This window comes from Rhinopithecus roxellana, chromosome 8, assembly GCF_007565055.1.
Source record: "Rhinopithecus roxellana isolate Shanxi Qingling chromosome 8, ASM756505v1, whole genome shotgun sequence".
Lineage (NCBI taxonomy): Eukaryota > Metazoa > Chordata > Mammalia > Primates > Cercopithecidae > Rhinopithecus > Rhinopithecus roxellana.
Genome location: NC_044556.1, coordinates 117,050,424 through 117,072,876, shown reverse-complemented (window position 1 = coordinate 117,072,876; position 22,453 = coordinate 117,050,424). Strand labels below are relative to the sequence as shown.

The 22,453-nt window shown below is 40.4% G+C and overlaps 1 protein-coding gene across 1 annotated transcript in view; it reads right to left on the bottom strand.

Moving 5' to 3' along the window:
* The window catches only part of DUSP27 (dual specificity phosphatase 27, atypical), a 39,127-nt gene that overhangs the window by 13,161 nt on the left and 3,513 nt on the right, over positions 1–22,453 (bottom strand). Inside the window, exon 3 of the mRNA XM_010371800.2 lies at positions 2,604–2,698. Within this exon, the coding sequence (XP_010370102.2) occupies positions 2,604–2,698 (95 nt within the window). The remainder of the gene's footprint in view (positions 1–2,603; positions 2,699–22,453) is intronic.

The following is a 22,453-nucleotide window of genomic DNA, read 5'->3' as shown; positions in this document are numbered from 1 at the left end:
CCTCTGTGTTCCCCATAGCCTCTTGCTGGCACCATCTCTTTCCCTAATGGGCAGTCTCTGGGTGGGGGCTGCAGAGAGAGTCCAGCCACATTTGGAAGGTAGACTTGGCCCAGCCCCTCATGGAATCTGCTCCTCCCAGGAGTCTGTAAGCAGGGCTTGTTGCTCATGGATTGCAAATCCTGGGAGCCTTGGGTTCTGCCTGGGGCTCAGGATTTCATTTCCCTCCTCTCTTCCCTCCTCTAACCCCCCTGAGGGGCCCCCACGTCCCTACATCAGGGCTCAGCTCTAAACGTTCTCTGATCTTCATTTCAAATGCAGAAAGAAGAAAACTCCTGCAATCCCAGAGCTCTATTTTGTTTAAAAATAGATGAAGTGTTCCTATTTTCTCCACTATGCAGTTTTCTCCCCTGGCTCTCCTGGGGTCTTTCATAGCAAATGCAGCCCCCTCTCCTTCCCTTGTCTACTTAGATGTCTTTCCCTTACTACATATAAAAAATGGGACTCCTGACACCTCATTAAAATACACAGTATTGTCTTCCTCGGCTATTTATCTAGCAGGTGTTGTTTCCATTTCTTTTCTTTTCAGTTTAAAAACCAGTGTCCCAGCCCTTCACCCCTGATGGCAACTCCTGTTTTCCCTAGGTCTCTGGTTCACACTTCAGCCTCTGTAGAGTTTGCCTCCCTCCCTGCATCAATTTCTTTCTATTACCTGACATTTCTTCAGCAGAAAGTAAAGCCCACACATTTCTCCCCTACACTCTTGGATGTGTGGCATATGCAGACTTTCATGAAAACGGAAGGTTTTCAACACACATTTTTACCCCTGTGATCACTAGTGAGCATGGCGGTGTTTTGAAATATCACCTGATACATTTTCGTTTCTCTCTAATATATTGTTTTTTCTCCCCCTACAGCCCTTCAGCCTCTAAGGCTAATGAAACTTAGATTTGATGCCCCCAGAGAAGGGAAGAATAAAGAGCCAGGATAAAAAAAGGCATTGCACATCTTTTGGTTTCAAACTAGACTGAATGTCTATAGCATTCCATAGACTTGAAAGTGAAGCTTTCAAAGAGAGAAAAAGTTTTTTATTTTTTTTTCTCCCCACAATTCCTAAAGCTGGACTTTTACTTATTAAGAACCAAAGCCTGGAAAATGATCCATAGAATGAAGCACAAAGCAGAGACGATGCAGAATGGAAAGTTAGGGAAACTTCCAACCACAAAAGAGGAAGAAAAGACTTTCCAGAGCTACGGTGGTGCTGGTAGCAATTCAGAGAGAACTGGACCAGGGTGAAGACACTGCCTGGGTTTGGGGACAAGATATGTTGGAGCAAGATATCTTGGGATAAGATATGTTGGAGCAAGATATCTTGGGATAAGATATGTTGGAGCAAGATATCTTGGGATAAGATATCTTGGAGCAAGATATCTTGGGATAAGATATCTTGGAGCAAGATATCTTGGGATAAGATATCTTGGAGCAAGATATCTTGGGATAAGATATCTTGGAGCAAGATATCTTGGGATAAGATATCTTGGAGCAAGATATCTTGGGATAAGATATCTTGGAGCAAGATATCTTGGGATAAGATATCTTGGAGCAAGATAACAGAGACCCTAGATATGGAAGAAAAAGAAAAACAAAATCCCCTCAAGCAGATGGGTCTTTGAGAAGATGGGGCCTCCTAGAATGCCCAGAACAGTCAGCAACAGCAAGTCAAATTTCTGGTTCTATGTGAAGTGTGCAAGAGGTCCAGATGTCCTTAGAGATCCTGGTGGAGACCCAAATGGGTCAGGGGACAAAGAAAGGACCAGAGTAAGAATGGACAAAGAGTAGCAGGTGATTCTCATAATGAAAGACCAAGGAAAGGATTGTGGCCACCAGCGGTGGTTGCAAGATTAAGTCCAAAGGCCAGCTGGGCCTTGCTTCATCAGTGTGCACCTTATCCCACTCCACCCCATCTCACCAGAGTTGTGAGGCTACCCAGGGAGAAGGGAGAAGAAAGGGGAAGAAAGAATTTGCAAAAGATTATTTACCTGAAATTGATTAGAAAAAAATTCATCTAATCTAGATAAGTACCTTTGAATGAAATATAATAATATGTTGTCTGCTTCAAAATTTTACTGTGTAAATATTAACATATTTAATATTGGGTGCTCCCCACCCAAGCCTTTCCCTCCTTCCCATGCACCCTTCAGTTTGAAGCATCTTTAAGCACTGGTAGAAGTGCAGGTCTAAGTCTGGGCTTCCTTGGAAGAGAACCCTCTGGATGCTTCTGGCCATTTCTTGGGCTCTCAGGTCTGTGCCTCTGCCATAAGCCACCTCAGGACCCCTGACATAACCAAAAATTGAGCAGGAGGCCCTAGGAACAGATTGGTGCTGACTCTCTGGTTGTCCCTGTTCACACTGATGCATAATTATTTCCACTTCCTTCCTATCAAAGTTGAGGAGGTGGAGTTGGCAGAACTACCTTCTGCAGATCTGCTCTTCCTAACGTGATGGGCAGCACCTGAGAGGCACATTGACCTCTTCCAATGGTCCCCCTCTAAGGGTCTCCAGATGACCACTGGACTTTGCTTCCACCCAGCTTTTGATTGCATTACCTTCATTGATGATCTGTTTGGCTGCAATGGCTGAGGAGAGGTGAATGGGTTCCATGAAAATGCTTTCTGTTTCTGCATCTGAGACCATCGAACACCTAAGGGAAGAGGATATTCATGTGAGATAAGCCTGCAGCATCTGAATTAAAGGTATTCTTTTAGATGAGAAACCTGGTTCTGATTTTAGCAACAAGTAGGAAACAACGAATGATCAAGGCAAAGCCTTCCTAAGTTTAAGGACCCAAGAATACAGAACACTGGGCATCCTGTGACTCAGATGCCCACCTGTTTTCAGATCACAGTTGGCACTGATGCTGTGTGATGTTTAATGACATGGTGGTCTATGTTGGGGAGGCAAGAGTGTATGTCTGTGCTTGGAGTAACCCACCCTGATGTGGTTTCACTTTCTTGGATGTCCTGCTGCTCATGTAAAAAATTTTGTCTCCTTTTCCTCTGCTATCAATCTATAGGATGTCCTTAATTGTGCCTCTGCCAGTCTTCTGCTGGACTGCTGGACTGAATAGGTTGCCGCCACTCTTTCTGTTCCCTCTGTTCTCCATTCCTTCTCCCAGTTTGTAAGGGAATGGGCTAATGATGAAGGACTGGCATAGCACCAAGTGAAATGCCAAAGATGAACTCAAATGCACAGGTACTGATTCTGAGCACATGAAATCAAGAGTCAGGCTGAGCCCAGGGATGCAAAGAAAGTAACTTGGGTAAATGTCAAGGCAATTTCCCAAAAATAATTCAGTGCAGTTGTCAAAAGAGACCTTTAGGAACGTGGAGAGTCTAGAGCAGAGACAAGACTTGGGACTGCACTATGGTGGTGGGGATGGGACCACCTCGTAGTTCACTAGTAAACACCTTTCTAGCGAGTTGTCCTGTTTTTCAGGTGTTCAGATGAGCTTTGGGTCATTTTCTTTTGTCTGCTTAGTCTTTCCTTTAGGCCTAGAGAGGGAGGATTTAATGGATACCATTTGTGAGTGCCTTCTATGAATTTAATTCTGACAAACCCTCCACAAATGTATTATTTTTATTCCTGCATTACAGATGAGAAAACTGTGGCTCAGAAAGATTAAGAAAATTGTCCAAGGCAGTAAGTAAATGGCAGAGCTAAGTTGAGAACATAGGGGAGTCCTGCTGTAGGTCAAGTATTCTCTACACAATACACAGATACCATTTAGATTAGAACAGGGAGGTGGATTGGTTGGTGGAAGCAACCCCAGCTGGATTCCCAGACTCAATGCAGACTTTGACAGCTAAGAAATGCTTATTGGAAGCCTAGATGCATGGATGAATTACGCTGAGTAAAGTTGAGTTGAGCAGAATCCAGATGAGCTGGACAAAGCTGACTTGAGCTGAGACAAGTTGAGATTGAATTAAGTTGAACTGATTAGCAGAACAATTCTCTCGTGCATCCACAGCACGAGTCCACCCTAGGGAGAATGGTGTACTCAGTGTCAGCAAGGCCAATGCTCTTGCCAGGAGAAAGAAGTAGGCTGGAACTCTACCCAGGACATGGCCAGAACTGCCTATGCCACCTCAAGGACAGCATGATGTGGCATCGTCATTCATAGTATCTGAGAGTTTTCTGATAGCAGTTGTTCCGGCTTATTCCTATTTGAGCACCAAGTACTCCTGTGACCAAAAATGCATTTTCAAATATGCATGACTGGGGAATGGAAGTGGATTAAGGGTGAGCTTTGTTCACTAGAGGCTGCATGGGCAGGTCTGGCCATATCCTGAGTAGATTCACAGGCTACTCCTTACTCCTGGCAAGGTTATTTCCTTCTCCATGGCCTGGCTGACACTGGGCACAGCATTCTCCTGAAGTTAGACAACAATTTGTGGATGGTTACTACAAAATAATTGTTCTGCTAATCAACTCATTTTTTTATATTTCAATAGGTTTTTGGGGAACAGGTGGTGTCTGGTTACATGGACATGCTCTTTAGTGGTGATTTCTGAGAGTTTCGTGCACCGATCACCAGAGCAGTGTACACTGCATCCAATGTGTAATTTTCTATCCCTCACCCCCTCCCATCCTTCCCCCCAAGTCCCCAAAGTCCTTTGTATCATTCTTATGCCTTTGCCTCCTCATACCTTAGTCCCTACTTATAAGTGAAAACATACAATATTTGGTTTTCCATTCCTGAGTTACTTCACTTACAATAATGGTCTCCAATTCTATCCAGGTTGCTGCAAATGTCATTATTTTAGATCATTTTTTGCCTGAGTATTATTCCATAGCATATATATGTGTGTGTGTGTGTGTATATATATGTATGTATATGTGTATGTGTGTATGTGTGTGTATGTGTGTGTATATATATGAACCACATGTTCTTTATCCACTTGTCAATCGATGGGCATTTGGGCTGGTTCCATGTTTTCACAATTGCGAATTGTGCTGCTATAAACATACGCATGCAAGTCTTTTTCACATAATGACTTCTTTTCCTCTGGGTAGATAGTCAGGAGTGGGATTGCTACCAAATGGTAGATCTACTTTAGTTCTTAAGGAACCTCCCTACTGTTTTCAATAGTGGTTGTACTAGTTTACATTCCCACAAGCAGTGTAAAGTGTTCCCTTTATACCACATCCATGCCAACATCTACTATCTTTTGATTTTTAAATTATGGCCATTCTTGCAGGAGTCAGGTAGTATCACGTTGTGGTTTGATTTGCATTTCCCCGATAATTAGTGATGTTGAGCATTTTTAAATATGTTTGTTGTTAACTACAGTGTATCTTCTTTTGAGAATTGTCTATTCATGTCCTTAACCCACTTTTTGACGGAATTATTTTTTTTTTTTTTCCTTGTTGATTTGTTTGAGTTCCTTGTAAAATCTGGATATTAGCCCTTTGTTGGATGCATGGTTTGCAAAGATTTTCTCCCACTCTGTGGGTTGTCTGTTGACTCTGCTGATTATTTCTTTTGCTGTGCAGAAGCTTTTTAGTTTAATTAAGTCCCATTTATTTATCTTTGTTTTTGTTGCATTTGCTTTTGGGTTATTGATCATGAAGTCTTTGCCTAAGCCAATGCCTAGAAGGGTTTTTCTGATGTAATCTTCTAGAATTTTTATGGTTTCAAGTCTTAGATTTAAGTCTTTGATCCATCTTGAGTTAAATTTTGTATAAGGTGAGAGATGAGGATCCAGTTTCATTCTTCTACATGTAGCTTGCCAACTGTCCCAGCACCATTTGTTGAATATGGTGTCCTTTCCCCACTTTATGTTCTTATTTGCTGTGTTGAAGGTCAGTTGGCTGTAAGTATTTGACTTTATTTCTGGGTTCTCTATTCTGTTCCATTGGTCTATGTGCCTATTTTTATACCAGTACCATGCTGTTTTGGTGACTATAGTCTTATAATATAGTTTGAAGTCAGGTAATGTGATACCTCCAGATTTGTTCTTTTTGCTTAGTTTTGCTCTGGCTATGTAGGCTCTTTTTTGGTTCCATATTAATTTTAGAATTTTTTTTTCCAGTTCTGTGAAGAATGATGATGGTATTTTGATGGGAATTTCACTGAATTTGTAGATTGGTTTTGGCAGTATGCTCATTTTTCACAATATTGATTCTACCCATCCATGCGCATGGGATGTGTTTCCATTGGTTTGTGTCATGTATGATTTCTTTCAACAGTGTTTTGTAACTTTACTTGTAGAGGTCTTTCACCTTCTTGGTAAGGCATCTTCCTAAGCATTTTTTTTTCCAGCTATTTAAAAAACGGTTGAGTTCTTGATTTGATTCTCAGCTTGTTCGCTGTTGGCGTATAGCAGTGCTACTGATTTGTGTACATTGATTTTGTATCCTGAAACTTTACCGAATTCATTTATCAGATGTAGGAGCTTTTTGGATGAATCTTTAGGTTTTTCTAGGTATATGACCATATAATCAGTGAACAGTGACAGTTTGACTTCTTCTTTACAGATTTGCATTCCCTTATTTCTTTCTTTTGTCTGATTGCTCTGACTGGGACTTCCAGTACTATGTTGAATAGAAGAGGTGAAAGTGGGCATCTTTGTCTTGTTCCAGTTCTCAGGGGGGGATGCTTTCAACTTTTCCTTGCTTAGTATAATGTTGGTTGTGGGTTTGTCATAGATGACTTTTATTACCTTAAGGTATGTCCCCTCTATGCCAATTTTGCTGAGGGTTTTAAGCATAAAGCAATGCTGAATTTTGTTAAATGCCTTTTCTGCATCTATTGAGATGATCATGTGATTTTTGTTTTTAATTCTGTTTATGCGGTGTATCACATTTATTGACTTGCAGATGTTAAACCATCCCTGCATCCCTGGTATAAAAGCTACTTAATCATGGTGGATTATCTTTTTAATATGCTGTTGGATTCAGTTAGATAGTATTTTGTTGAGGATTTTTGCCTCTATGTTCATCAGAGATGTTGGTCTGTAGTTTTCCTTTTTTGTTATGTCCTTTCCTGGTTTTGATATTTAGAGTGATACTGGCTTCATAGAATGATATAAGGAGGATTCCCTCTATCTTTTGGGATAGTTTCAATAAGATTAGTACCAATTCTTCTTTGAATGTTTGGTAGAATTTAGCTGTGAACCCATTTGGGCCTGTACTTTTTATGTGTGTATGTGCAATGTTTTAATTACCAGTTTAATCTTGCTGCTTGTTATTGGTCTGTTTCAGAGTTTCTATCTCTTCCTAGTTTAATCTAGGAGGGCTTTGTATTTCCAGGAATTTATCCATCTCCTCTAAGTTTTCTAGTTAGTACATGTAAGGGTGTTCATAGTAGCCTTGAACAATCTTTTGTATTTCTGTGGTATCGGTTGTACTATCTCCCATTTCATTCTAATTGAGTTTATTTGGCCCTTCTCTCTTCTTTTCTTGGTTAACCTCACTAATGATCTATCAATTTTGGTTTATCTTTTCAAATAACCAGTTTTTTGTTGCATTTATGTTTTGTATTTTTGTTTGTTGGTTGGTTTCAATTTCATTTAGTTCTGCTCTGGTCTTTGTTATTTCTTTTCTTCTGCTGGGTTTGGATTTGGTTTGTCTTGTTTCTCTAGTTCCTTAAGGTGTGACGTTTGATTGTCTATTTGTACTCATTCAGACTTGTTGATGAAGGCATTCATTGCTATGAACTATCCTCTTAGCCCTGCTTTTGCTGTATCCTAGAGGCTTTGATAGGTTGTGTTACTATTATCATTCACTTCAAGTAATTTTTAAATTTTCATCTTGATTTCATTGTTGACCCAACGATCATTCAGGAACAGGTTATTTAATTTGCATGTATTTGCATGGTTCTGAGGGTTCCTTTTGGAGTTGATTTCCAACTTCATTCCGCTGTGGTCTGAGAAAGTACTTGATATAATTTCAATTTTCTTAAATTTGTTGATACTTGTTTTGTGGCCTATCATACAGTCTATCTTTGTGAATGTTCCATGTGTTGATGAATAAAATGTATATTCTGCAGTTGGTGGGTAGAATGTTCTGAAAATATCTAAGTCCATTTGATCTAGGGTATAGTTTAAGTGCATTGTTTCTTTGTTGACTTTCTGTCTTCATGATCTGTCTAGGGCTGTCAGTGGAGTACTGAAGTTCCCCACTATTATTGTGTTGCAGTCTATCTCATTTCTTAGGTCTATTAGTAATTGTTTTATAAACTTGGGAGTGCCAGTGTCAGGTGCATATATATTTAGGATTGTGATATTTTTCTGTTGGACTAGTTATTTTATCATTATATAATGTCCCTCTTTGTCTTTTTCAACTGTTGTTGTTTTAAGGTCTGTTTTGTCTGATATAAGAATAGCTACTGCTGCTTGCTTTTGGTGTCCAGTTGCATGGAACATCTTTTTCCACTCCTTTGCCTTAAGTTTATGTGAGTCCTTATGTGTTACATGAGTCTCCTGAAGACAGAAGATACTTGGTTGGTGAATTCTTATCCATTCTGCCATTCTCTGTCTTTTAAGTGGAGCATTTAGGTCAGTTACATTCAACGTTCCTGTTGAGATGTGAGATACTATTCTATTCATCATGCTGATTGCTGCCCGAATACCTTTTTTTTTAATTGTGTTATTGTGTTATAGGCCTTGTGAGATTTATGCTTTAAATAAGTTCATTTTGGTGTATTTTGAGGTTTTGTTTCAAGATTTAGAACCCCTTATAACAGTTCTTATAGTGCTGGCTTGGTAGTGGCAAATTATCTCAGCATTTGTTTGTCTGAAAAATACTATCTCTCCTTCATTTATGAAGCTTAGTTTTGCTGGATACAAAATTCTTGTCTAATAATTATTTTATTTAAGGACATTAAAGATAGGAACCCTATCCATTCTAGATTGTAGTGTTTCAGCTGAGAAATCTGCTGTTACTCTCATAGATTTTCCTTTATAATTTATTTGATGCTTTTGCCTCACATCTCTTAATATTCTTTCCTTTGTCTTGACTTTAGATAACCAGATGACTATATACCTAGATGATAATCTTTTTGCAATGAATTTCCTGGGAGTTCTTTGAGCTTCTTGTATTTGAATGTCTAGATCTCTAGCAAGGCCAGGGAAGTTCTCCTTGATTATTCCCTCAAATAAGCTTTCCAAACTTTTAGATTTCTCTTCTTCCTCAGGAACGCCAATTATTCTCAGGTTTGGTCATTTAACATAACTCTAAACTTCTTGGAGGCTTTGTTCATCTTTCAAAAATTCTTTTTTCTTTGTCTTTGTTGGATTGGGTTAATTTGAAAACCTTGTGTTAGGAAACATAAAGGAAGAGAGCAATGGAGAGAAAGCAACTCAATGGCCAAACAGGTTTATTCACAGGAATAAGCCTGCAAGGTGTCTCAGTCAGGAGTCTGGTTGAGACCCTGATAGCTTAAAGCTGAGGTTTTTATAATAAAGTTTCTGCAGGAGAGGGGTTGGGGAAGTGCTGGCAGGTTGGAACTGTAAGGGGCTGGGGAAGGATGTGGTAAGGGCCAGTCAGACTTTGTTGTGGTCAGGGTTGTTATGCTCTGTTAAAGGTATGGGTGAGGTTGACATTTACTTTGCTTCTGGGAACACTGTCACCAAGGCAGAAAACACAATCATCAAGGTAGAAAAATGGCATCACTATTGTTAATTCTCTCACCTTGTCTTTGAGCCCTTAAGGTCTTTCTTCTACTTGTTTGATTCTATTGTTGAAATATTCCAGTGTATTTTGTATTTCCCTAGGTGTGTCTTTCATTTCCAGAAGTTGTGATTTTTTTTTTTTTTTATTGATGCTATCTATTTTTTCTGGAGTTTGTTTTGTTCATATCTTGTATTATTTTTAAAATTTCTTTAAGTTGATTTTCACCTTTCTCTGGTGCCTCCTTGAGTTGTTTAATAATCGACCCTCTGAATTCTTTTTCTGGCAATACAGAGATTTCTTCTTGGTTTGGATTCATTTCTGGTGAGCTAATGTGATCTTTTGGGGGTGTTAAAGAACTTTGCTTTGTCATATCGCCAGAATTGTTTTTCTGGTTCCTTCTCATTTGGCTAGACTATGTCAGAGGAAAGACCTGGAGCTCAAGGGCTACTATTCAAGATTCTTTTGTCTCATGTGATGCTCTCTTGATGTGGTGCTCTCCTCCTTCCACTAGAGATGGGGCTTCCTGAGAGCTGGACTACAGTGACTGTTATTGCTCTTCTGGGTCTAGCCACCCAGTGGAGCTACCAGGGCTTCAGGTTTGTACTGGGGAGTGTCTACAAAGAATCCTGTAATGTGATCCGCCTTCCAGTCTCTCAGTCATGGATACCAGTACCTGCTCCGGTTGAGGTAGCAGAGGAGTGAAATGGACTCTGTGAGGGTCCTTGGTTATAGTTTTGTTTAGTGCACTGGTTTTCTCAAATGCTGGTTATGGTAGCAGTAAAGTTGTCATGTGTACAGACTCAGGACCTCTGGTTAGCCAGGATGTTACAGGTGGTAGAATTAGCTGTTGTTTTCTCCTTTCTTGGAGCAGCATTGTTCTTTTATGAGTTGTTGTAATGGCTTGAGCTGGTTGACCTCCAGCCAGGAGGTGGCACCTTCAGGAAAGCAACAGCTGCAGGGGGGAAACAAACTTGTCCTAAGGTCTCCTGGATAAATATTCAGGTTTCTCAGGTGAAGGGTGAGGCCATAGAGCTTTCAAGAAATTATGTCTTTTGTCTTTGGCTACCAGGGCATGTGGAGAAAGACCATAAAGTGGGGGTAGGTTTAGGTGTGTCTGAGCTCAGACTCTCCTCAGACGGGGCTTGCTGTGGCTGCTGTCGGGGTGTGGTTCTTAGACCAATGGAATTATGTTCCCAGGGGGATTGTGGTTGCCTCCGCTGCATCATACAGGTTGCCAGGGAAGTGGGGGTAAACCTGGCAGTGGGCACCTCACCCAGTTCCCACACAGCCAGCAAGGCCAGTCTCATTTTCACTATGCCCCACCAACAGCACTGAGTTTATATTTAGGCAGCCGGTAAGCAGGGATGAGATTTTGCCCCAGGCTACAAACCTCCCTAAGGAAAAAGCAAGCAGAGCTTTTAGGCCCCGCCACTATTCCCCTGTGGTGGCTTCTGTGCTCTTGTTTGCACTTCCTGTTTGCCATTCCCCCATCCCCATTCTGCCTTGGATAATTTACACTTGTTTGAAATTATTACAAAGTTCAGCTGGAAGTTTCCTTTTCCCTGTGGTCCTTCCCCAATACCCCTGGCTGCCCTCCCCAAGGACGCCTGTGAGATAAAGTCAAAAATGGCTTCCCTGGGGACTGGGAGTGTTTACAGGGCTCTTCCTGCTGCTGCTTCTACTTTTATGTTTCTCAGCTCTCTAAATTCATTTCACCTCTAGGAATGGTTGAATCCTTCTCCTGTGATCTGGATTTTCAGGTTCTTCAGTGAGGATGTGTGTTTGGAGGCAGACTTTCCCCCTCTCACTCTTTGGGCATTCACAGTTTTTTGGCTATCTCACGATGTTTGCAGCAGCAAACTGCTTCTTTGAAAGGGTCTGTGAATCGTTTCAGTTTTCCTGGTATGTTCCTGTGGCAGTTCTTGGAGCAAAGGTTCATGATGTGAGTCTCTACATGCTGTTCTGTTCATCCAAGTGGGAGCTGCAAGTTAGTCCTGCCTCCTATCTGCCTTTCTTTTCCCCCATAACTCTAATCGACTCAATTTAATTCAGTTCCAAATTATCTTGGACGTTAAAACTAGAGAGGTCTTTAGAGATCTCATTGCTTGGTGAAGATAGTAGAGTTTTACGATAGCAGTTGTGTTGGCTCATTTCCATTCTAGCACCAAGTACTTTCTGTGACCAAAAGATGCATTTTCAAATAAGCATTACTGGAGAGTGGGGGTGGATTAAGGGTAAAGTTCGTGGGATATTATCTTTGGATGTTAAAACTAGAGAGATCTTTGGAATCTCATTACTTGGTGAAGATAGTAAAGACTTAAACACCTAGTTGGGGTGGCAGTGAGCTCTATAAAGGTACAGATTAGGTGGATTAGGTGGTCTTATTTACCTGTGTCTCTAGCAGATGGAAGGTGATCAGTCAGGGTTTGATGACTGACTGAGTGGCTGTACAGACAGATGGGCAGATGGATGAAGAGCTGGATGTCTGGATGAATGGATGGACTATGATAAGGCTGAGTCAGGTGTCCACTTACCACCTGGGGGATCAAACCTGATGATTTCCAAGGCCCTGTGGTCTCTGGCCCCTTCCTCCTCTTCAACCTCAACTTGCACTGGGTTCTCTTTGGCTCACCCTTTCCAGTACACTGGTCTTCTTTTGGCTGTCATTCTTACCAAGTTCCTCTCTGCCTACAGACTTTGTAGAAGTCCATTTCTGCAGCCTGATGGTTAGTCCTCTCCTGCTTCCCCCATTTTTCAGATTTTAGTTCAATCATCCCTTCTTTAGGGAAGTCTTCCTTGATCTTGCACCATACATCTGTTTTTATGGCACTTCTATCAGATGCAATTTTACACTTATTTATGAAATCATTTGATAAATATTGGTCTCCTATACTAGATCATACCCTCTATGAGGGCAAGGACCATGACTGGGTATTTTGTTGACCATTGTGTTCCTAGCACCTAGGAGAATGTCTGGCAAACAGTAAATGTTTAATAGATAAATTCTGACTCACTGACTAAATTTGTCTTCAACAGTACTATGTTTAAGGGAATGTGGCAGTTACAACAATCAGCAATAAGATCTATCAAGTGTTTGCTGCATGCTCATCATTTTACTGGGACACCAGTAACAAGCCTCAAGGCAAAAGCAGGATCTTGGCTGTGTCCTCTCCATGCCTACTCTCTGCCCTTCAGAGGCCAAGATGTATATAATATCTGAGGCCTATGTTAGTAATTAGCAATTTTTTCTTATGGTAGAGTAATGGTCACCCCAGATCTGTGGTACTCCTTGCATAGAGAGGTGGGGTCTATGTCTACTGCCCTAGAATCTGGGTAGTCTCTGTGACTGCTCTGAACAATAGAATATGGTAGAAGTGATAACTGGTCAGTTTTTTGAGCCTATGTCTTGAGGGAAGCTTCCCTTCTCTGGGTCTTGGCACTCTCTCTGGGAACTCCTGAGCTGCCTTATAAGAAGTCCGACTACCCCCAGAACACCAAGCTAGAAAGGCCACTAATCAACAGTCCCTGCTGAGCTCTCAGCCAACAGCCAACCATGTAAATGATCCTCTTAGAAATGGACCTTGCAGCCCATCAGGCCACTCCAGCTGATGCCATATGAAACAGATAAACTGCCCAGTCAAGTCCTGTCCAAATTCCTGACCCACAAAAAGGGGAGCAAAATAAAATTATTGTCTTTAGTCATTAAGTTTTGGGATAATTTGTTAAGTCCCAGTAGATCACAGGAACAGTGCTATTCCAAGGGCCAAGAAGCAAGTTTTAAGCAAATGCGTAGGCACTCTTCTCCTCAATAGTGATACACAACCTAATAAATATCAGTGACTGAGCCAAATATTTTGTGGATGGGAAGCAACAACAAAATCATGCCAATATGGGAGAGCAAACCCTGCCTCTATACCAGACCTGGTGGACATTCTGAGCTGCAGGGGTTCAGGACAGCTAGCTTTCATATATCAACATTTCATAAAACTAGAATCAAAGCCCCAGATTTGACATAAATGTGAGCAGTCATATTTTCCATTTCAATAATATTTATTAAGGGAGTTTCATTATTTTTCAGTAATTAACACTATACTCATTAATAAAACATTAATCATTTTATTTATTGAGGGTCAGTATTATGTAAAATGAGGTTTGGGGCAAAACCAAACCAAACAGATCCATGCTGAGAATTATTGTATTACTGTAGGGATTACAAGGGCTTCTTACTTGCACAGCACCACATTTCTTCTACTTGGTCAGTTTTCTTTGTTCCTTTACATCCCAAAGAGGCTTTCTCACATTGTAATCAGTATTCCAAGCAACTGACACAGACTGAAAGTAGACATAGGAGGTGCCCTCACCTGTCAGGTGTGCAGAAAGGCCTTGCAAGGAACTCAGCAGGTGGGATTGCCAGGATCCTGGCCTGGGATTATCCATCCGGGAGCCCTCCATCCTGCCATTTTCCCTAAACAACGTTGACTTTAAATTGTGAGCATTTGGTTTTAAATAACAAATACTGAGAATCAAGAATCCGTCCTAAATATACCTACACTCTGAGACTGTGGGTTTGATAGGTGAAATTTTGAAAAGAGAAATCACTGTGAAACATCTTTCCTTTTTATGGGTGGTGAAGATTGAAGTTCGGCTAATGAGTCGGCAAGCCTGAGAAATCATACGTGAAGAGCCTACCCGGTACGCTCTTGAGAAGCTGGCAGCTTTGTAATTGAGAAAAGAGAGGGGATTCAGAACAGATTTCCTCCCCAGCCCCACAATGTTTCTCTCTTTGGCTGCTGTTGCTAAAATGTGAGCAACTTTCACCTCTGCTCCGTATTACCCAGTGTGGAATGTAGGATGTAGATTACAAATGCTTTTATGAGTCAGCCGCTGTGAGGGGAGATGTAAACCTAATAGTCATAAAACTGTTTGCCACAGACACAATTTATTAAGTCTAATAAAGAAAGGTGTGGCGGCAATACCTAAAACGGGTGCTTGTTTTCCACAGAGAAGGAGGACTGCAGAAACAGAAAAGAAGAAGGAGGGAGAGACCTGAACAACTGGCCCTGTTTATATTTGCAAGGTCAGTGAGATGGCAGCCCTAGAGGTTTTGATTTATGACTATGTCTGTGTCCCAACCGGCATACCTGAGATGGAGTGAGATGACACTCACACCCTGATTAGAAAGCAGTGAGGGCTGGCTGTTCAAGAAAGACAGGCGGGGAAAGAAAGGATCTAGGATCAATACATACCTCATCATAGGATCAGGAAGCAGCTGCTAAAAAGCCTTGAGGCTGAATTGAAAGAGGAACAATAAAGGGGAGTTTGATGGACTTCCTAACCAAGAGCAGGAGAGTGGTGCAGCTTGCTTTAGACCTGCACTTTTCAAAATTGCAGACTGACCAATCTGTGTATCATAAAATCAATTCAATGGGTTGTGCTCAGCATCTGGGACAGAAAGAAAAAAGGAAACAGAAAAAGGAAGGAAGGAAGGAAGGAAAGAAGGAAGGAAGGGAGGGAAGGAAGGAAGGAAAAGAGGAAGAAAGGGAGGGAGGGGAAAGAAAGGGAATAGCACCACCCATTGTAAGGATAAGTGTAGTTTTGTGAACTTTTTAAAATTTATATATACATGTATGTATCTCTGAGTTGAGCTGTAAATGGTATTGTCATACTGCAGATTGCAGTCAGCAAAATTTGAAAGCCATTGCTTTAAACTAGTTGCCTGATATCCAGACATGGAATGCAGTGGAACTGGGGTCCTTCAGTCACGACTTCCCTATAGCTGATCACTTCCTGTCAAGGAGTCCCTCAGAAGTGAAATGGAGGTAGAGGCCCAGGAGGAGGCGTCTTTCTTGATTTGGCTTTTGCAAAAAAGGACAAGGTTTCTGTAAGTGTTCAGTGACTTCAGAGAAAATGACCACGCACAGGCAAAATTCAGGCTCTAAGGAAGAAAAGAAGTCAGTAAACTAAAGAAAATCAATTTTTAGAAAGCCGCTTCCAACAGGCTTAGTGAAAGAGCCGAGGTGGAGAAATTTTCACTGAAAAGGACATGTAAAGGAGAAAGGATGGACAGGAGGAGCCATTTCCCAAAGAAACACGATGAAAACACCGAGAAATTACACTTCATGCCCCTATCTCCTACCCTACACATCACAGATGCTTGCTCACCACAGGAAGGGAAAGGAGAGCACAGTTAAGGAAATTCACTGAAGGTCAAGGGAACCATTGCCACCGTGAGAGGAAGCCTGATCAGGCCTTACCAAACAGTTCTAAAAAACTGCAAAGTCTCGAAAAGTTCAGCTCTAAAAGCCAAAGCAAGAAATGGATTTTGACTTGGAAAGATATAAAGTAAAGTCGAAAAACATTCTTCAAATCAAGAACAAGGGAATGATAAAAATGTCTTTACTCCTTTAGTTGGAAAGGAAGAGAAAACTGATGATAATAGCTAAGAAGGAAGAGACGGGGCAGAGGTTGGTTTGCATTACAAGCACACTTACTTCTTAGGCTGTATTTATTTAGGTGACTGCGAAGGTCTGGCAGAGACTATAGGTAAGGGAGAGGTCCCCACCAAGCTGCCCCACAGACAGGAGGTTTTAAATTTTAGTGTCAACTCATGAATCACTTAGGGAAATTTGCCTAGCTATGAGATGGATGAATCTCTAACCGCCCATTTTCTTCCAGAGAGTGACTCATAGTGGCTAGGTTTGAATTTAAGCTGTTTGAAGTTAGTGCCTAACTCAGGCAAAAATGAAGATTTGATACCCCATTCATTGTCTACACCCCTTTCTCAGGTTCTTAATTCACCCTAGCATGAGATTTACAGATGAGACTTGAAATGTTAAGACTCCCTGCCAGGACAGCAAACAGGCTACATCCCTGCTAATTTTGGTTGGTTGCTAGTGACTGTTTGGAGCACTGGGTGAAGTTTTGCAAGACTCTGTTCTAGTTCCACAGGAAAGAGTAGAATTATGTTTGCTAGGGGCTGGATATAGGGCTGTAGTGAGTTAAACGATGGTCCTCCAAAATGGTATATCTTCCAAAACCTGGGAATGTAATCTTTTTTGGAAAAAGGATCATTGCAGGCATAATTAAGTTAAAGCTTTTGAGATGAGATAACCTTAAATTAGGATTGACTCTAAAGCCAGTGGCAAGTGTCCTTAGAAGAGAAGAGAATACAGAGCAGAAGGCCTTTTGAAGACTGGAATTATGCTGCCACAATGCAAGAAATGCCCGTAGCCAACAGAAACGAGCAAGAGACAAGGAAGGAGTCTTCCTTAGAGTCTTCGGAGGCTGTGTGGCTCTGTCACCACCTTGATTTCAGACTTCTGGCTTCCAAAATGTGAGAAAATAAATTTCTCTTGTTTCTAAGCTGCCCAGTTTGCAGTAATTTGCTGTGGCAGCCCTAGGAAACTAGTATAAGGACTAAGAGTCTGTTGGTGAGGTATTTGCTGACTTGGTGCATAATTTAACTTAAAGACTTGAAATTTAACTTAAAGACTTGAAATTTAACTTAAAGACTCAAACCTTTACCTGAAGTCATAAAACCAGAAGGATGGAATTTCAGGCACTTATCAAGTACAAGGAGGACTATTCAGGACGGGGACAAATATCAGTAAGTGATACTCTGCTTCTTAGAATACAGGATTTGCTCATAGCAGAATTAGAGAAGCATGATGTCTTAACCAGTGTGTGTGGGACTCTGGCTAAATAAAAATTTCTTGACATGATGAGTTACTGAAAAAATTTTGTTGTCAGATATCTTTCTCTGGAAGGAAAAAGGAAGAGAACCACCACTTATCAAATATCTAGTATACCTTTATATATGTTATATTATTTATTCTCTACTACTGAGTAAAACTGGTATTCGGATTTTTTTGATTACGTAATTTAAGCAAGCTTTCAAGGGTTTATAAGTAGGAGGGCAGATCTGACCTCAATTTTGGTCTCCACTACACCACTTAATTTCTTTCCACAGTACCATACTGCCTCCTAAAAGAGGGTTTTATTTATTATATATATATACTTTTTAAAAAACAGCTTTATTATTGATATACAAAATGCACAAATTTAAAATATATAAACTGGTAAGATTTGACATATGTATACATCTGTGAAGCGATCACTACACTCAAGATCACATCATCCCTTGTGCCCCTTTTTAAGCTCTCCCTCTCACCCCCTCCCTGCCCTATGCCCCCCAGGCAACCATTAAACTGCTTTCTGCCACTATAGAGATGTATTTGCATTTTCTAGAGTTTTATGTAAATGGAATAATATAGTGTGTACCCTTTTTTTGTCTGACTTTCAAGCAGTGCAATTACTTTGAGATTCATCCATGTTGTTGTATGAATCAATAGCTCATTTCGTTTCATTGCTGTATAGTATTTCTACGTATAAACATAACACAATGTGTTTATCCATTCACTTGTCAATGGACATCTAGGGTGTTTTTAGTTTTTTGGCTATTACAAATAAACCTGCTATGAACATTCATGTACAAATCTTTGCATAGGCATAGGGTTTTGTTTTGTTTTGTTTTGAGACAGACTCTTACTCTGTTGCCTAGGCTGAAGTGCAGTGGTGCAATCTTGGTTCACTGTAACCTCCACCTCTCTGGTTCAAGCGATTCTTTTGCCTCAGGCTAAGTTGCTGGGCTTACAGGTGCCCACCCACCACACCCAGCTAATTATTGTATTTTTAGTTAAGATGGGGTTTCACTCTGTTGGCCAGGCTGGCCTCAAACTCCTGACCTCAGGGGATCCACTTGCCTCAGCCTCCTAAAGTGCTGGGATTACAGACGTGAGCCACTGCGCCTGGGAGACATAGGCTTTCATTTTTCTTGAGTATATACCTAGGAGTAGAATGACAGGATCATGTAGATATAGGTGTGCATGTTTAGGTAGATGTATGTTTAATTTTATAAGAAACTGAAAAACTGTGAAATGGCTGGACTATTTTACATTCCCACCAGCAGTATAAGATTGTCCCAAGTACTCCACATTTTCCACCAACATTTGGTATGGTCAATCTTTTTAATTTCAGATATTTTAATAGGTATGTAATGGTAACTCATTGTGGTTTTAATTTGTGTGTCCCTAATGATTAAGGATTTTGAGTATTTTTTTCATGAGCTTATTTGCTATCCACGTATCTTTTTTGGTGACTATGTATTCAAATCATTTGTCTGCTTTTTAATTGAGTTGTTTGTTTCCTTATTAGTAGGTTGTGGAAGTTTTAAAAAATACATTCTAGATAGAAGTTCTTTATCAGATACGTAATTTACAAATATTTTCTCCAAGTCTGAGGTTCTGTTTTCATTTTTAAAAAACACTGTAGATTCATTCATCTGAACTGGTTTAGGTGTGGTTCTGTGTAGTAAAGTGGGATTGATTGGATGATAGCTCCAAAGCCTGTGCAATTGTAATAGTTTAGAGTTCAGATTTTACGAGGACATTGTGGGAAGAGATAGCCCATGAAATGTCACCATGTCACCACATGTTTGCCTTCCTTGAAAATTTCTGAAAAAGGCTAGATGATTTGGGGTAAGTTTCTAGAAATCAATTGCTGAATAGTAGACACAAACCTAGAAGGGCATTAAAACCAATAGGATTCAGCAGCAGTCACTGCAAATCCAGATGACATTTGCTCTGGATGCAGGGCCATGTTTTAAGGAAGTTCAGTCCATTGCACAGGACAGTGGGTCTTTCAGGTTGAGCCTGTTTTTGCCCAGTAAGGGAGACTGGCTGCTGGAAGGGCTAAGAACTGAATGCCTTTGCTTCAATGCTTTTGTCTTGTGGTAGGCTAAGGTGGTGTAAAATTGGGAAACCAGCAGAATTAGTCTTCCCTGCCTCCTATTTCCCCTTTCGGTGACTCCCTTCACCCCTTCCCGCTTTGTGTCATATTTATTATTTGCCTTCCTCAGTCAACAATCTGAGAAGCTCAATCACTCCAAAGTGATAGGCAGTTAATAAAATACATATTCCCTAGGGCAATGCTATGGTTTGTCTTCACCAAAACTCATGTTGAGGCTTGGTCTCCAATGGGGTGGCATTGGAAGGCAGTGTTTCAAGAGGTGATTAAGTTGTTAGGAGAGATAAATGTTTTTCTCACCGGAGTGAGTTCTTGCTCTTGGGTGACTGGGTTAGTTACCAGGAGAGGGAGTTGTTGTAAAGTGAGGCTGCCTCTTGCATTTGGTCTCTTTTGCACATGCCTGCTCTCCTCTCTCACATGCACTCATGCCATGTGACGCCATCTGCCATGTTATGAGCCAGCATGAGGCCCTTGCCAAATGTGGCCACTTGATGTTGGACTTTCCAGCCTCCAGAGCTATGAGCCAAATAAACCTCTATTCTTTGTACATTACTCAGTCTCAGGTATTCTGTTATAGCAATGGAAAACAGGCCAAGACAGGCAGTTTTTAAAATAAATATATATGCCAGACTTTATTTATCTAGCCTACTGCTAATTGGACGGTTCATCATGTTGTTTGTACATCTTATATTCTTAATGACTATTAGTTGCTAAACATTATAGTATTTATCTTCTGGTGCACATATGTAGTTGTTTTTGTTAAGTATTTATGAAGAGTGAGCCTGCTGGATCAGAGGACAACCATATGTTTAGCTTTAGTAGATACTGCAAAATAGTTCCAAAAGGTTGTACTAATTTACACTCTCACCAGCAATGAATGGGAGTTTTGATTGCTTCACATCTTCATATTTGCTATTGTTGCTCTTTAGTTTGAGATACTCTGGTGAGTCTGTAGTAGTATTGAATTGTGCTTTTAATTTGAATCTCTATTTTTTAATTTTTTAACTGATCTCTATCTTTATTCTTCTATGTTCAGATAGCATGTTCTACATCATTTCAATCACTAAACATTTGTTGATATATGTATGGCCCAGTATATGATCTATTTTGGTAAATGCTCCATGTGTACATGACAAGAATATATATCGTGTAGTTGTTGGGTGCATGTTCTATAAATGCTAATTAGGTTAATTTTGTTTATTCCTTGATCCAACTACTCTTGATAATTTTTTGATATTCTTATTAAAAATTGTTCTTTTGATTTTTTAAAATTTTATAAGTTGCTGAGATAGTTTTTAAAAATATACATAGAGTTGAGGGAGATTGTGGCTTTTAATTTTTCATTCAGTTCTGTCAGTTTTTCGCCTTATATATTTTGAGGCTGTGTTATTAAACATAGAAATTGAAAATTATTTAATCTTTTTGGTGAATTGAACCTTTGATCATTATGAAATGTCTCTTTCCGTCTCTTTGTATCTAGTAATAATTACTTTAAAATCTGCTTCACCGGCTTGTTTTTGCTTACTTTACGGTATCACCTTGGTACTTCTCTGATGGGGTGATGAAGTCTATGGTGCCTCCCCTTGAAACTTCATGGGCATTTGTGACAGCAGAGGACAGCAGAAGTGGTGTTATGTAACTCCTGAGGCTAGCTCATGAAAATTAATACACATCTATCTTATTCTCTTGGATGCAACTCTTGGAATTTAGCTACCATGCTTAGAGAAAGCCCAAAGTAGCCCACGTGGAAGGAACATCTTAGGTTTTCTGGCCAAAAGCCCAGGTAAATTTCAACATAAACTGCTAAACGTGAAGATGCCTCAGTGAGTCACCTCAGCCTTAAGTGATCTTCAGTCTTCAAATCTTTCTAGCTGAGGCCTTGGACATCCTCAAGCAAAGACAGGCTAACCCCACTGTGCCTCATCTAGGCTCCTGATTATGAACATAATGAAATGGTATTTTATGTCACTAGAATTTGAAGTTATGAGCAGCAGTAACTGGAAGAGTGTAGTATAATTTCTTTTATTCTTTGTTAACTTCCGTATATCGTTATTTTATTTTGTTTTATTTTATTTTTTGAGACAGGGCCTCACTTTGTCACCCAGGCTGGAATGCAGTGGCATGGTTATAACTCACTGCAGCCTTGAATTCCTGGGCTCAAGCAATCCTGTTGCCTCAGCTTCCTGAGTAGCTGAGGCTACAGGCACGGGCAACCATGCCTGGCTAATTTTTTAAAAAATGCTTGGGCAGGCGCAGTGGCTCACACCTGTAATCCCAGCACTTTGGGAGCTGAGGCAGACGGATCACGAGGTCAAGAGATTGAGACTATCCTGACTAACGTGGTGAAACCCCGTCTCTACTAAAAATACAAAAATTAGCTGGGTGGGGTGGTGTGTGCCTGTAGTCCCAGCTACTTTGGAGGCTGAGGCAAGAGACTCACTTGAACCCTGGAGGCAAAGGTTGCAGTGAGCCGAGATCACACCACTACACTCCAGCCTCGCGACAGAGCAAGACTCTGTCTCAAAAAAAAAAAAAAAAGTTTGCAGAGACAGGGTCTCACTATGTTGCCTAGTCTGGTCTCAAACTCCTGGCCTCAAGTAATCATCCTACCTCAGCCTCCCAAAGTGCTAGAATTATAGGCATGAGCTACCATGACAAGCCTATATCCTTATTTTTAAGGTGTGTCTCTGGTAAGCGCTATGTAGCCTTTTTAAAAAATTGAGTCTGACAATCTTTGTCTTTTAGTTGGAGTATTTAGTCTATTTAAATTTAATGTAGTTATTCATGTATTTGAGCTTAAATCTACCATTCTACTATTTTCTTATTTATTATTCTTTTTCTTTCTTTTTTTTTAACCTATAGTTTCTTATGGAAAAAGTTGTTCTTTTTCTGTATTCTTTTTCTCTACTTTCTTTTCTTCTTTTGGAATGATTATATTTTATTATTTTATCTTCCCTTCATTAGCTTGTTAGCTATA